The sequence below is a fragment of the Phragmites australis genome, chromosome 5 (assembly GCF_958298935.1).
Source record: "Phragmites australis chromosome 5, lpPhrAust1.1, whole genome shotgun sequence".
Classification (NCBI taxonomy): domain Eukaryota; kingdom Viridiplantae; phylum Streptophyta; class Magnoliopsida; order Poales; family Poaceae; genus Phragmites; species Phragmites australis.
The window spans coordinates 34,643,721-34,658,669 of record NC_084925.1 but is presented as its reverse complement, the minus strand read 5'-3'; the positions used below and the strand labels follow the sequence as shown (position 1 = coordinate 34,658,669).

The window sequence follows — 14,949 nt, the reverse complement described above, 5'->3', positions numbered from 1 at the left end:
CCTATTTATAATTAATTGCTTTGCTCAGGTATCATAACACTTATTGATGTGATAAATTACTCTTTTACTAGCTAAGTATCAGTGTATTACAACGAAAACACAAACATTGGACGTGGTAACATTAAGCACAAACTCAAGGTATGAAGATATGTATGCGTTATGAGAGCACCGCCGAACGAATACGTTGGGCTACTATAAAGCATAGTTCCTAGATGAGTTGTTTCAAGATGTTCATGCAATATTTGTTATGATATCACGACATGTAATTTGGTCTGTCTTGTATAACATGATGGATGTAACCAAATTTCCTATAATCAGTCGTGATAAGACTGTAAGGTTTATGTTTTTCTCTCTTTATTTTAAATATTCTGAATTTCCAATGTAATTCTGATTTTGTAGCACCCTCTTTTCCTTTTTTTAGTGCTCCACTATTTTTATTAGCTTTTATTTTTTGTTGTCCATGTTTTAACTGTGACCAGAATGAATCTACGTACAACAATTAAGTAGCTCTCTCGCTGGTTCAATTATACTTAAAAAACACGCCCAGCGAAAAGCAAACCAAAACATCATTGAGCATGAAAAACAAAAACTCACCTAAAAACGAATCAAAGCATAATTCGACAACAATCAACAAGACGTGCATATTTTATATTTCATATGCCTCCTAATTTCCTCCAATAATGCAACCAAACAGGCCGACTTGACCTAGCAAATTAATCCAAACTTTTACTAAAGAAAAGCCTGATGATAGGTACAAACAAATACGCATCACCGAGAGACATACATTCGTGTAAAAGGAAGGCATACCAAATGATGATGCGACCGTGTGGCGACTAGCAAAGAAGCAGGGTGACCAAAGCAGCTCAGGCATTAATGGAAGAAGAGGAACTCTTGTGGCTACGGCTCAAGCGGGGGTCAACAACTATCGATTGTTTGGTTGGGACCGTGACTCTGAGACGTCGGAGGAATCGCTGCAACATCGTTGGGAGGCAACCGTGATGACCGCGGGAGGTGACGCGAGGAGGAAGGGGGCAGTTGTGGTGGCTAGGAAGTAAGGAGCGGGGATGTGGCCAGGGGAGGTGGCATGGTGAGGAAGGGAGGAGGAGGCAACCACGGTGATCAGGGGAGGCGGCACGACGAGAAAGGGAGGAGGAGGCAACCGTGGTGGCCAGGGGAGGTGGCTTGATGTTGGAAGGGGCGCAGGAGTGGGCGACGGGGACAAATCTGAGACGAGGACTAGGGTAGTTGAAGAAGCAAGGGACGTGCAGGATTGGTATTTGGTTCTCTTTGGATTTTTTTTCACAATTTTTTGATCTTTTATTAGATAATATGTGAAGGGTGATATACAAATCACCATCTGTTTTATATGATAGAGATTTCGATTTATATAAAAAAATAATCATATTTTAGATCTCAAAGTTACTTTCAACTGTAGCAGATAAAAATTCCACGTTACTTCCGAGTACTCGGACAAACCGCACGGTGAAATATATCTTGCAGAAACCAGAATCCGACTCCCTTAAAAAAAAAGAATCCGACTGGCCACCATCATCAAACTATCAGTCGGCGGTTACACATTCGCGTTAACCATCGTCCCAGCAAGGCCAACCGACTTCTCCCAGTTACCGTGCTATTAGATCATCTCCAACGGTTTTCCTTTAGGGTTCAGAATTCCTTCACGACGGGATTTTCGTTCCTTTTAGCACTCTAACGGTTACCTTTCACAGTTCCCGTCATGAAGAGATTCTAAGGTCATTTTTTTTCAGAACAGGATTATCTCTTCTTTCTCTTCATAATCTTACTCGAAGATAAATTGTTGAAGATGAGATAAAATAAAGAAAATAGAAACGAAAAAGAAAATTAAAAAAAATGAACGGAACGAAGAAAATATGATAAGATGGTCTTAAACGCAGCGGAGCCGAGCAAGGAAGGCGGAAAAAAAAAATCCGCCGGGTTGCCAACGGAAAAGAAGGCACAAACACGAGGCTTCCAGTCCAAGCGAGCAAGCGAAGGGGAGGGGGAGAGCCGAGAGCGACAGCAACAGAGAGGGCGGCCGGCATGGGGATCGTGGAGGCGTGGGTGCGGGAGAAGCCCATCCGCACCTTCCTCGCCCGCCTCTCCCAACGCCGGGCGGAGGCGGCTGCCGCCTTTCTCGCCTCCCCCTCCGGCGCCGCGGCCGTCGACGGAGAGAGCGGATGCGACGGGAGCATCCCGCAGCTATCCTCCATCGCCAACTCCGTCGTCTCCCGCTGCTCGAGGTATTCGGCCACGAATCTACTCCGATAAGGGGTTGGGGACGGAAGTTTGATCTGAGTTATTGACTGTTCATCGGCGAGGCTGCGCACGAACGTTTTTGGTCTTCCCGATTGGTGACTTGGTGTGGCTTCCACAACGCCATCGGATCGCACTAGAACTCCACAGAAATGTGGGAGATTACTTTGTCCCCAAACTTGATTGATGCATAAATATAAGGCGCGGGGTAGAGTGCTCGATATATAACTAAACATCAATTCAGGCTGCTCATCATCCATCTGTGCTGCATAAGTTAACTGAGGAAGTGCAGTGGCCATTGGGTGTGTGTGAGAATTGGAAAGAATGATCTCAATATTTTGCTAACGTGAGCACTGGAGCGTCATTATCTTCCTGTGAAACAGTGGAATGAATGGCGCAATCAGACAGTCACAAAATAACTACACCAGAGTTTCAGCTGTTATCTACATTCTACAATCAGTTCTTAGAGAAAGGACAGCACGCACAGCTGATTTCTCTGAAGGATCAATGTTGGATTTCTTGAAAACTTAATATTATCTAGTTATTGCTCAACATGTGTTGCTTCTCATATCAACTTCAACATTTTGTGAAAGGGATGGAGCTAACAACATAAAATAGCCACAATTGGATCAACAAAAGGCAGATCCGTTTTTGAATAAACCAAGTCCTATGCTATAAAGCATCTTTTGTCATAGGCATTAATTTTAAAGACATTGCATGATCTTATATAATCTCGAGTTGTCCACATTTTCTTAGTAATGTTTGTTATTGTGTTCGACAAGATCTTTTCATTTCCTCTCAAAATGCTCAGTTATGAATTGAATTGCTTTCTTCCTAACCCTTACAATTTCAGGATCCTTGATCTTGCAACTGAAAACTTGCAGCAAAGTTTTGAGACTGATTTCTTGAAAACTTAATATTACCTAGTTATCTTCCTGTGAAACAGTGGAATGAATGGCGCAATCAGACAGTCACAAAATAATTACACCAGAGTTTTAGCTGTTATCTACATTCTACAATCAGTTCTTAGAGAAAGGACAGCACACACAGCTGATTTCTCTGAAGGATCAACGTTGGATTTCTTGAAAACTTAATATTATCTAGTTATTGCTCAACATGTGTTGCTTCTCATATCAACTTCAACATTTTGTGAAAGGGATGGAGCTAACAACGTAAATTAGCCACAGTTGGATCAACAAAAGGCAGATCCATTTTTGAATAAACCAAGTCCTATGCTATAAAGCATATTTTGTTATAGGCACTAATTTTAAAGACATTGCATGATCCTATATAATCTCGAGTTGTCCACATTTTCTTCGTAATGTTTGTTATTGTGTTCGACAAGATCTTTTCATTTCCTCTCAAAATGCTCAGTTATGAATTGAATTGCGTTCTTCCTAACCCTCACAATTTCAGGATCCTTGATCTTGCAACTGAAAACTTGCAGCAAAGTTTTGAGACTGATTTCCCAGATAGTTGTAAGGAGCATAATACATATGCAAGGGAGCTAGTAGAGTACTGCTGCCACAAAGCTCTTCATGAAGTAACTACACGCCCGGACTATTTGACTGATAAGAATCTTCGCCATTTGATGTTTGATATGATGCTTGCATGGGAATCTCCAGGTGCCCAGGATGGATTTCTAGAAAATGTGAGAAATCTTCAATGCTGCAGTAGTTTGTAGGAAACCATTTTTTTTCTTCGTTTGATTTATCAAATAGATACCTTGTAAACAAAATAAAAATTGTGACCATATCTGCATTTTCCTAAGATAGGTTTACAGTGTTTTAGTTTACTTGATGATAGTTGTCATTGTTTCTGACTGTGTTGTGGTGGTCAGGATTCTACCTCATGTAATTCCCTTGAGACTGAAGATGAGGACGAGGGATCGATTTTTTATGCAAATTCTACAAGATTGGCTGTTCAAGTTAGCTCTATTTTGAGACTACATCTCTCTCTCTTTTCCATTCGTGACCACATTTATGCTGTGCGCATACACCTGATAATCTACTGGCGTTCATTTTTAGGTTGATGACAAGAAGATAGTTCGGTTAAGTGCTTTTGCACGGATAGCACCTTCATGCCCAATAGTAGCTGACTTGGTTACTGTCCACAATCTGTTTGATGCACTTACATGTTCATCTGGAGGCCAGTTGCATTTCCTTGTTTATGACAAGTATCTCAAGAGTTTAGACAGGTAATGAATACAACTTCATATATTACCAAAATCTTGAGATTATTTTCCCCGCCTTTTGTTAATGTCTTATTGCATTCATGCATAAATATCTGAAAGTCGCCATGGCTGAAACGGATATTTCAGTAAGTTATATAAACCAAGTTCATGCTCTCTGCATCTGGTGTTGTGAAAGCAGTAGTTGTGGTGCTGTAGAAGTGGTAAGCATAGCATTGAATTCATTTTTTTTAAAAAGCATAGCATTGAATTGGGGGAGTTAAATTGGTGAAGCATTGTACTTGGGTCGCAGATAGTTGACAGAGGAAGGGAGAAGGTGCACAGGGTTGTGGATCTTTAATATTGCTTTACGCTATGATTGTTGATTGATTCAACATGAGGTACTAAGAGCAGTATCAATGTATCATTCTCATTCATAGGGCATTGAGGTCTGTGAAAGGTATCATGCAGTCACCACTTGCTTCGAGTTTTCAGCTTGATGCAGGGGAGTGTATATTAGCTATGGATGGAGACAGGCCTATTCGTCCTGTACTGCAACATATTGGAATATCAGCATGGCCAGGTGAATCAATTAATTGCCAAATAACCCCTCAATTGGCAGTCATGTTGCACCTTGGGAAGGCATTAACATTTTCTTTCTTTTTGGCAGGAAGATTGATCCTTACAACACATGCTCTTTATTTTCAGAGTATCAGAGTAGGTTATGGTGATAAAATTGTTAAATACGATTTAACAACAGATTCAAATCAAGTGATTAAGCGTGATTTGACTGGACCAATGGGTGTTCGCCTCTTTGATAAGGCTGTGATGTACAAATCAAGCACTTTGTAAGTATTGAAAGGGGAAAGATTCTCCAATACCCATTTTCTTGAGCACTGTAGTTCTTCATGGGCTGCCTTCAAAACTAACTGCACCTTATTTACAGAACAGAACCAATTTATTTCGACTTCCCTGAATTAGGAGGTTCCTCACGAAGAGACTATTGGTTAGCGATCACCCGTGAAGTATTGCAGGTGAATAGATTTATCAGGAAGTTCAACCTTGGAGATGTTCAGAGAGCAGAAGCACTCTCCAAAGCTATTCTGGGCATCTTGAGATACTCTGCTGTGAAAGAAGCTTTTCATATTGCTCCTTCTCACTTTAAGACAACCCTTACTTTTAGCTTAGCAGAAAAGCTTCCAAAAGGAGACATGGTCTTAGAAGCCCTATATAATAACTATTTCCAGCTTTTGGACACTTCATTGAGCCATTTGGAAACTGAATCAATAGTTGACAAAATGCCACGGACACATTCTGTACCATTTTCTTTGTACGCTCTCTCGAGAATGGGATTTATTCTGCTGCAGAGAAAAGATGAAATCGAAAAGGAGATAAGCTTTTGTGCTGTTTGCTTTGGTGTTACAAAATCTCTGGAGGCTGCTCTTGAAGAGTCATTTTGTTACTCTGAGAGAATAGAGTCAGCACGTGCGACAGTAGATCAAGTAAAGGTGGAAGGTGTTGATGCAAATATTGCCCTCATGCAGGTGTGTTGGTGATAAATCAGTTTAAATTGTTACTTTTTGATCTTGCTAATTTTCCGTACATGCAACTGGAAACAAATATGTTTCTTTGTTGCCCTGGATTTGGATGTGGAAAATGCTTTCATTCTTTGAATAGTTCTTTGGCGAAACTCCTTGCGTTTCACATTATGCAAGCCTATTTCTCTGCTTATTGGTCAATGAATAGTGCCATGGTCCACATACTTGATGATCTTGTGGCCGTACCTTGTTTTCCTCTACTACATAATTATGCTTCCATGACTGGCCAATAGAAGAAAAGGAAACTTTTATACACGTGGCATTGCTGGTGTCGCGGCAATAGATTTACATGTTCATGCAAAACAAAACAAAACAAAACAATATCTTGCGCATGACCACCCATGGGTTTATTAAGTTTTTGTGCTGTCTACTGTATTCAGGCTATATAATGAGCTGTCAAAAATTGCATCCTTTTTCCTGAATATTTATCATATCCCTTTCTTAATTACATTTGGCTCCACTTTAATTGCATGTTTTCGTCATGATACACTGCTGGATCTGTTATTTTTCTCTTTCTTGGACATTACATTCATTCTCCAAATGAAATGATCCTTCAGTGTTGTACACCATTAAGGATATTTGAATTCTGATGGATTACATTTATATTGCAGGAGCTACTCTTCCCTTTCATTCAAGTAGGCAAGCTTATTTACTCTCTCAGCCAATGGGAAGATCCTCTTAAATCACTTCTATTCTTAGCTTTTATGCTGTACGTCATTCAAAGGTAACTTCATTGTGGTCGTTGTATCTTACCAAGTATGCTTACACATATCTAATTATTCAAATTTCCCCTTTTGGTTTCACAGGGGCATTGTCGGTTACATAGTGCCCTTTGTTTTCTTAGCTTTTGCTGTTGTCATGCTTTGGCATAAGTATATTGGAGATGGAAAATTGCTGGAAGTGCTTGAAGTAAAGCAGCCTCCAAGTAAAAATGCTGTTGAACAAATCTTGACCCTGCAGGAGTCTATATCCAAGTTAGAAGATTCTCTGCAGACTGCAAACATTGCTCTTCTGAAGTTCAGAGCTGTCTTGTTTGCATCTGTTCCAAAGGTTTGTCTTTGGATCGTTGCTGTTTGACATATTTGCTTTCCAATATCTTGATAGGAACCAGGGTCTTAGTTGTAGGCACATAGGCTAAAAAGTTAATAGTACATCAATATATACTTATGCATAAACAGTCTCTTGGCATGCCTAACCCGGTATTTTGTTTTACAAGCTGAAACCAATTGTTGATGAACTTTTTTTGACTGACAAGAATCAAGTTTTTTCAAAATTTTGTTTTGCAGTTCTAGCACAAAATGTTCTTATGCCTTTGCAACGCTCTTATCAACTATTGTGCAGCATTGTAAAACAAGCTAATTTGTGTTCTGAAGTTCTAGACTGAAATGTTCTTATACCTTTGCAACATCCGTATCAACTATTGTACAGCAGTGTAAAAAAGCTAAGTTTAAGCTGTACAAGAGGGCAAATCTGCTAAATGCTAATCCCTATCTTTTCCCCGTACAGGCAACTGAAATGGTCGCAGCAGCGCTTATTGCTGCAGCTGCAATTCTAGTCTTCATACCTTCCAGGTATCTGCTCGTGATGTTAGTTGTGGAGGTGTACACAAGGGAGATGCCGCTAAGGAAACAGAGCACTGAGAAGTTCCGCAGGAGAATTAGAGAGTGGTGGGCTCGCATTCCAGCTGCACCTGTGCAGATGATCAGACCAAATGAAAACAAGAAAAAGATATGACCATGGGCTCTCAAAAAGGAGAAAAGAACCCACAAATTTCCCCATTTCCTCGTTTTAACCTGACCAGCTAACATGTAGAGATTTCAACCCTGATTGCGCTTGCAATCATCGTTGCAATGAAAATGCTTACCGATTAGCCCTGATAACCAATGTACAGAGACATTGCTATGGATGTAAAATGATGAGTGATCCTTGACTGTCAGACATTTAGAAGTTAGGATGATAAGCTTCTGGAGTTCTTATGCGATTTTATGAACATAATTGAATGATTGGTTAACAGTGGCGCTCTTTCCTGCATTGAACTACGGAGGTTGATCAGATTATTGTGTTCCGCACTTCTGCGTTGTTGGAATGTAAGGTGGTTTCATGTAGATTCTGGAAAAGGGATGTAAAATTTTTGTCACCTTTTTTCCCCTGAAATCTTTGTTAGTATTTATTTGCGCGCTATGCCTGCTCGCCCCTTTCTTGCCATTAACAGCTTGTTCAAGTTCTTTCCACAGGGAGAACACACTTGTAGCCAGGGTTCACAAATGCAACATGGGTTGCGCATTCTCGAAATATTTAAAATGCACGAAATTTGAGCGAAAATTTGAAAAATTCAAATGAATTCATGTGATCAAATCTGGTTGACCGAGGAAAAAAAAGACGTTTGAATCGGACTCTCGAATGTGATACTTTGACTAGTTTTGTTGATATGCGATTGCATTCTTCATATTTCGATCAATATCAAAAACCGCTCGAATTCTTCGAAAACCGTTTGGTTTTCTCTATTTACCGAAAGCATTTCTCGAATTTCGGTGAGGTTAAAAAAAACCAAAAAATAGTTTAACCTTGTAAAATCAATAACTAATTCATCTGAGCTTCAAATCAAGTGAAACAAATTTTGTTGGTTTTCTTATAACATGATCTACATTATAAAATTATTTATACTCGTGAAAAATTTGAATATTTTCTGTGAGAAAATGTATTTGCTAAACCTAGTTAAATGCATAGTTAATTCTTTGCTAATCCAAAAATCATGAAACCAATTTTGTTAGTCTTCTTACATGATCCTATGTCTTTTAAAAATACATAAACTCATGAGGTAGCTATTTTAACCTGCAAGATTGTGTAAATGTGTTGCAACTAGATTAATTCATAACTAACTCATCACACCTCTAAAATTAGTGAACCACTTTTATTAGTTTACTTATACTATGTTTTATGTAGGAAAAATAATAGTAGACATAAAAAATTAATTACAATATTGTTTCTTAACATGTTCACTTTGTGCTTGTGAACTTTGTAAAAATTATGAAAAAATTAATAAAACTTTAAATGAAGTGAAGCAAATTTTAAAGATCCATTTAAGATATGCCCTATACGAAAAATATATGTTAATCTTTCCCTTAACGCGATGGGCCAAATCATCATGTTTACGTAGCCCATTTCAGTATTTTTTTTAAACTTCCTCCATATAAAATATGTTGCAAACGATATTTTTGAATCTTTTTCACAGAAAGTCTTAAAATTGTCTCTAATATTTTTAATATTTTTATGATTTTTTTGAATTTAAATTTTGATAATCGATCGGTTTCTGAATGCAATGCGGCTTCCATAGGTTGAATATCATGAATATCAATGTATTTTGTCGAATTGGTGAACCTTGCTTGTAGCGCGATGGTAGCATTGTAGTTATGCATGCCACCCGTCTAGGTTCTATCCATGGGATGTGATTTCTCTCTAATTATCTTTCAGACAGTCTCGAGCTTATATGGATCATAATAGGAGGGTAACATATTTATCATTTGCGGAGCTTAAGATTTTATGGATCTCTTTAGTAGGTGTGTGAGTTGTGTCTTAAAATATATGAAGATGTACTTGTATAAGATGTAGTATATGATATGCGTTTGAACTTTGAACGTGCATTAAGATACCATCTTAAAAGAAATTCTTTTCACAGTGTTGGCGGGTGCCAACGGTGGTAGGTGTGGGGAGCGCTGCTACCTAACGCTCCTCCTGAATGAGCGCCTACTAAGCGAATGGAGAGTTGACACGAAGGCCAAGCGGGTAGTTTGACTCCTCTCCACAGCCCACACCAACCTCCTACGGAGAGGAAACCGAGGCGACAATCTGCCGGGATGGCCGCTGCCGCCGCATCCTCCTCGCCTCCGGCCGCCATCACCTGCCGAGGTACGAATCCACCTGACCTGAATTCTTGCGTAGACGTGTTTTTGCACTTGCTCCTTGTACCAACTAGTAGCGAGTAAGATTCGGTGGCTTGCGCGCAGCGGCGGTGGCGTGGGGCCCGGGGCAGCCGCTGGTGATGGAGGAGGTGGAGGTGGCGCCGCCGGGGGCCATGGAGATCCGTGTCAATGTCGTCTCCACCTCCGTCTGCCGCAGCGACGTCACCTTGTGGCAGTCCAAGGTACGCGCGCAGTTTCTTCTCTTGCATGTGAAAGGCTCGGTGAAATGCTAGCTCTTCTAGCTTTCCTCCCTGAACCTTCGCTGAGACTGGCGATCTCGACATGTGCTTCTTACATGTATTGTGTTCGAATTCCACCACGCAGGCGCAACCTGATCTGTTTCCCAGAATTTTCGGGCACGAAGCATCCGGGTGCGCTCCCTGATCTCTCTTCACGCTGCCGAGCCTTGCGAATTGCTTGTACTACTGACATTTGAGCACCTTTGATCTGCAGAGTAGTAGAGAGTGTCGGTGAAGGGGTGACTGAATTCCAAGTAGGAGACCACGTACTTACTGTCTTCATCGGGGAATGCAAGAGCTGCAAGCACTGCGTCTCGGGGAAGAGCAACATGTGCCAGAAGCTCGGTTTGGAGAGGAAGGGTGTCATGCACAGCGATCAGAAGACCCGCTTCTCGGTTAAGGGGAAACTAGTGTACCATTACTGTGCAGTGTCAAGCTTCAGCGAGTACACAGTTGTCCATTCAGGATGTGCGGTGAAAGTTGGTCCAAACGTGCCGATGGACAGGGTGTGCCTGCTGAGCTGCGGCGTGTCTGCAGGTAAATCTTGAAGATTCAGATGCCAGTCCTTCTGCAGTTGTTTTTGCTCTTCTGGTTCTAAGAAATAAGAATTGATGCCTGGTGAGTGGTGAGCTTGCATTGTTGCATATTTTAATGGTATCTGATCATCCCCTTTTTCATTGTTCCATTCTTTAGGACTTGGTGCAGCCTGGAATGTTGCTAATGTATCAAGGGGCTCAAGTGTAGTTATATTTGGTCTTGGAACTGTAGGACTCTCTGTGAGTATCTACAGAAACTTCTATTATAAGCTAATTAGCAGACATCAAGAACTGCAGTTGTGAAGCCTATATCTGATGATTTAGGTAGCTCAAGGTGCTAAGCTGCGGGGGGCATCCAAGATTATAGGAGTTGATACTAATCCTGAGAAGCAAGAAAAGGGTATGTTGCACTGTCAAGTTATTCCCTCCTGCCATGAGTCCTGTTTGTGTTACTTATTTTGTTCATGGTGCAGGGAAAGCTTTTGGTGTTACAGATTTTATTAATCCGGATGAATTGAGTGAACCTGTTCAGCAGGTATGTTTACACAATTGGTCACCTGCTCATCACTCTCTGTTTTTTAGATTATGCCATTCTGCTTACTTGAACAAACTGCTATGTTTAATCAGACTATGGCTAGCAACTTAATTGGAGCTAAATACACTTGCCATAGCAGTACTTTCTCCAGGCATTGTTTTGAACAGGATTTTTTTTTTCAAATGCTCGCTCTATAAACAATATGCTTCACAATCCAATTTTTAAGACAGAAGTTTACTCATGATCATGTGTACACTGCATTTAACCTCCTGGTTGCAATGTGAGAAACCAAGTAGAATGCTTTCTTCATGCTTGCAGGTAGTCAAAAGGATTACTGATGGAGGTGCAGATTACTCTTTTGAATGTGTGGGTGATACTGGAGTAGTCTCCACTGCGCTTCAATCATGTTCTGATGTATTTTTCCTTCTCGCTTTTCTTTGCATACATATCACAGTTAACATATTCTGTTCCCTTTTATTCATATGCATTTCCCCCTGATATTTTCTTCTTGCCAGGGTTGGGGAGTGACTGTAACTCTTGGTGTACCAAAAGCAAAGCCAGAGGTGTCTGCTCATTATGCATTCCTTCTATCTGGAAGAACACTGAAGGGATCTTTGTTTGGAGGATGGAGACCTAAATCTGATCTACCTTCATTGGTGGATAAGTATGCAGACAAGGTACTTGTGAAAACTTTTGCAGAAACAACCGTTTTTTTAAAACCATCATGGCAACTTTATTGCAAACCAAATAACCGTAACATCATTCGTTAACAGCGCCAAAATAAAATTAGGAGGTTCCTCATGTCAAACAATCGTCAGAGGCCCTTCCGAGTTACAAGCTAAAGTATTTGCTACCTTGTTGGCTTCCCTCGGGCAATGTTAAAACACCACATTAGAAAATCCGCAACACATAAACATGCATTCTTCATAAATAGCTACAGCCGGACCTAAGGAATTGCCACCCTCCTTCATATTGTCGATCACTTCCGTACAATCAGAATTAACCACAATCGAGTTGCAACCTACCTGCTCAGCCAATATGAGCCCATCACAAAGTGCTCGTGCCTCAGCGGTAGTTGCATCCGCAACGTAGTCAATACCACAGCTACTAGCAGCAATGAAGAAGCCCCCATCATCACGAAGCACTGCTCCCTTTGCACCCAATCCTTGATCATTGCTGAAAGCAGCGTCGACATTCAGCTTCACGTAACCCTCAACAGGCAATTGCCATCCATAGCGTTTAACACCAGAACTTTTCTTTCTCGCTTTTTATTCAGAGTCAGTAGAGAGATCGCCTGGGCCAACTTGATGGGCTTTTGCACCGGTTCATTGTGTATAGCTTTCCTCCTCTCCCACCAGACATACCAGGCGGCTGTTGCGATCAGACGCCCTGTCCACCATGCAGGCGTCTTGCACAATCTGGTTCATCCCCATGTGCTCCTATATGTCTTTGACTCACGGGCACTCAAACAGAGCATGTTAATAATTTCACAAGCGAGTGTGCACAAAGGACACTGACCTGACCTAATGATATGCCGGTTTGCTAGAACTCCCAAGGCACGGAATCGCTCCCAGAAGAGCTCCCCAACAGAATATCTTGGTCTTCACCGGCAGCTTCAAACCCCAGATAGCACTCCACACCGGATTCACTTTAGATGTGCTGAACAGATTAGTACGCTGAAGTTTCCTCCTGTGTTGAAAGTCCCACTCGCAATAATGAGCAGATTTCACTAAGAAAATCCCTGTTTTAGTATGACTCCAAGCAACAAAATCCTTCATTTTCCCAGCAGCTAGCGGAATATTCAAGATCCGTTGTGCATCAATCGGCCAAAATATGTCGCGGACAAGTTCTTCGTCCCAAGCACCTGTCTCCTCATCCATAAGCTCAGAAACTTTTGTTAAAACAATGGCTCCTCTTCTAGTCAATATTTTCCTCGTAGGGCTATTAGGGATCCAAGGATCATCCCAAATATTAATTTGAGTACCATCTCCCACTCTCCAGATGTACCTTTTTTTTTAAAGTTTGGATTCTCCCCCATAGGCTTTGCCACATATACGAGCTTCCTTTTTTCAACTCAGCATTCCTTAGATCACCTAAGGGGAAGTATTTAGCTCGAAGCACCGAAGCACAGAGGGAGTCAGGTTCACACAAGAGTCGCCAACACTGTCGTGCTAGCATAGCAAGATTGAAGCAATGCAAATCTCTGAAACACATGGCACCACGCTTTTTTTGGTATACACATCTTCCACCAAGCAAACCAGTGCATATGCTTTTGTTGTTCATCATCTCCCCACCAGTACTGGGACATAGTATCTGTGATCCTTTTGCATACTTGTTTGGGAAGCTTGAAGGCTGACATAGCATAAGCCAGTATCGCCTGAGCTACTGCTTTCAGTATTGCAGAAACAACCGTTTAAAAAGACGAGAAAATTAATGATAGTAATATATTGCCCCTTCTTTAGAGTAATGTGAGGTGGAAAGATTATCTTTAATATACATGTTGACATAATAGATGGTAATTACGTACACAAATGATGCCATAAAACTACTCATTACTATGACACTAACAAAACAAAATGTTCCAACTTCTTCGGCGGATGGGCTGAAAGCTTTTATCTGAAAAATGATTTAGGAAGCATAAACCTGTATTGACTATTATATCTTTCACTTGTCAGGAAATCCAAGTTGATGGCCTAGTCACGCATGATATATCATTCGATGACATCAACAAAGCGCTTGAGCTGATGGTAGAAAACAAGTGCTTGCGATGTGTGATTCACATGCCACACTGACAGCGTTGAACAACTGCACATGATTTCCACCATATGCTTTACAATTGTTATTATATCTGCTGTTTCCCCCTCGATCACCCTTGTGGCTCCAGTACTCATCAGCACATCACAGCTCAACCTTTTTGGCGTTTTCTTGTCCTGGTAAATTTTGGTGTTGTAAGTCGAAGTACAGCATTATCAAGAGAATCTTATCCTATCTTATCCTACCCTATCCTATCTATATATATATATATATATATATATATATATATATATATATATATATATATATCCGATCGCGCCATGACTTAATCCTAATGTTGGACCATTGGCGGCATAGCATCGCTAATTTAATCTGCCAAATCAATCATCTTGAAATCCACAGGCTTGCAGCCTACCAGAAGGGTGTTGCTTTTTTTTTTTACTACAAGTAACACACACCACACTCACACAGTACGAATGCGTTCCTATCATACATCTATATACAATATCGTTGAAAGCCCTCACGTATATATAAATCCTGAATATCAAGATTTGAATCTACGTCTCCATCATCAGTGGTTCCCATCTGGGTGCTGCATTTGGACGGTCAATAGTAAATGCTCCGGCAGCAGAAGCATTCGACGTGCATGCCGCACCCGGATGAGAAAAAAAAGGCTTCAGTTGATTGGTATTGGGCTCAATTTATTTCACATGCGAAAACAAGATATATGCCTCTACAGGCCAGCCCAAATAAGTGGAGGCCCATCTAATCAAGCACTGGCACAGCTAATCAAGTAGAGTATCAAACACTGCTTAGTACAAGCCTCATTTGCATCATCCTTTACTCCTGCGCCTGTGGATGGACGGACGGTAGATTTCACCAACCGA

General features: G+C 40.9%; 2 protein-coding genes across 2 annotated transcripts; both read left to right on the top strand.

Annotated features, from left to right (window-relative positions):
- The first annotated feature begins 1,925 nt into the window (after window positions 1–1,925).
- LOC133919389 (uncharacterized) lies at window positions 1,926–8,078 on the top strand. The gene is made up of 10 exons (XM_062363766.1): window positions 1,926–2,258; window positions 3,688–3,922; window positions 4,112–4,198; window positions 4,299–4,468; window positions 4,882–5,024; window positions 5,112–5,289; window positions 5,388–5,985; window positions 6,651–6,763; window positions 6,846–7,089; window positions 7,546–8,078. The coding sequence occupies exons 1-10, from the start codon at window positions 2,059–2,061 to the stop codon at window positions 7,771–7,773; spliced, it is 2,196 nt and encodes a 731-aa protein (XP_062219750.1). The 5' UTR covers window positions 1,926–2,058; the 3' UTR covers window positions 7,774–8,078.
- Window positions 8,079–9,781: 1,703 nt separating this feature from the next.
- On the top strand, window positions 9,782–14,296 carry LOC133919388 (alcohol dehydrogenase-like 6). Its single transcript, XM_062363764.1, has 10 exons — window positions 9,782–9,945; window positions 10,044–10,180; window positions 10,323–10,369; window positions 10,452–10,774; window positions 10,931–11,013; window positions 11,098–11,173; window positions 11,247–11,308; window positions 11,627–11,722; window positions 11,824–11,985; window positions 13,984–14,296. The coding sequence occupies exons 1-10, from the start codon at window positions 9,894–9,896 to the stop codon at window positions 14,098–14,100; spliced, it is 1,155 nt and encodes a 384-aa protein (XP_062219748.1). The 5' UTR covers window positions 9,782–9,893; the 3' UTR covers window positions 14,101–14,296.
- Window positions 14,297–14,949: the final 653 nt, after the last annotated feature.

Coding starts and splice junctions, on each gene's coding strand:
- LOC133919389 (XM_062363766.1), top strand. CDS start 2,059: ATGGGGATCGTGGAGGCGTGGGTGCGGGAGAAGCCCATCCGCACCTTC. Junction 6,764..6,845: donor ATGCTGTACGTCATTCAAAG/GTAACTTCATTG, acceptor TTGGTTTCACAG/GGGCATTGTCGGTTACATAG. Junction 7,090..7,545: donor TGTTTGCATCTGTTCCAAAG/GTTTGTCTTTGG, acceptor TTCCCCGTACAG/GCAACTGAAATGGTCGCAGC.
- LOC133919388 (XM_062363764.1), top strand. CDS start 9,894: ATGGCCGCTGCCGCCGCATCCTCCTCGCCTCCGGCCGCCATCACCTGC. Junction 10,370..10,451: donor TTCGGGCACGAAGCATCCGG/GTGCGCTCCCTG, acceptor TTTGATCTGCAG/AGTAGTAGAGAGTGTCGGTG. Junction 11,014..11,097: donor TTGGAACTGTAGGACTCTCT/GTGAGTATCTAC, acceptor CTGATGATTTAG/GTAGCTCAAGGTGCTAAGCT.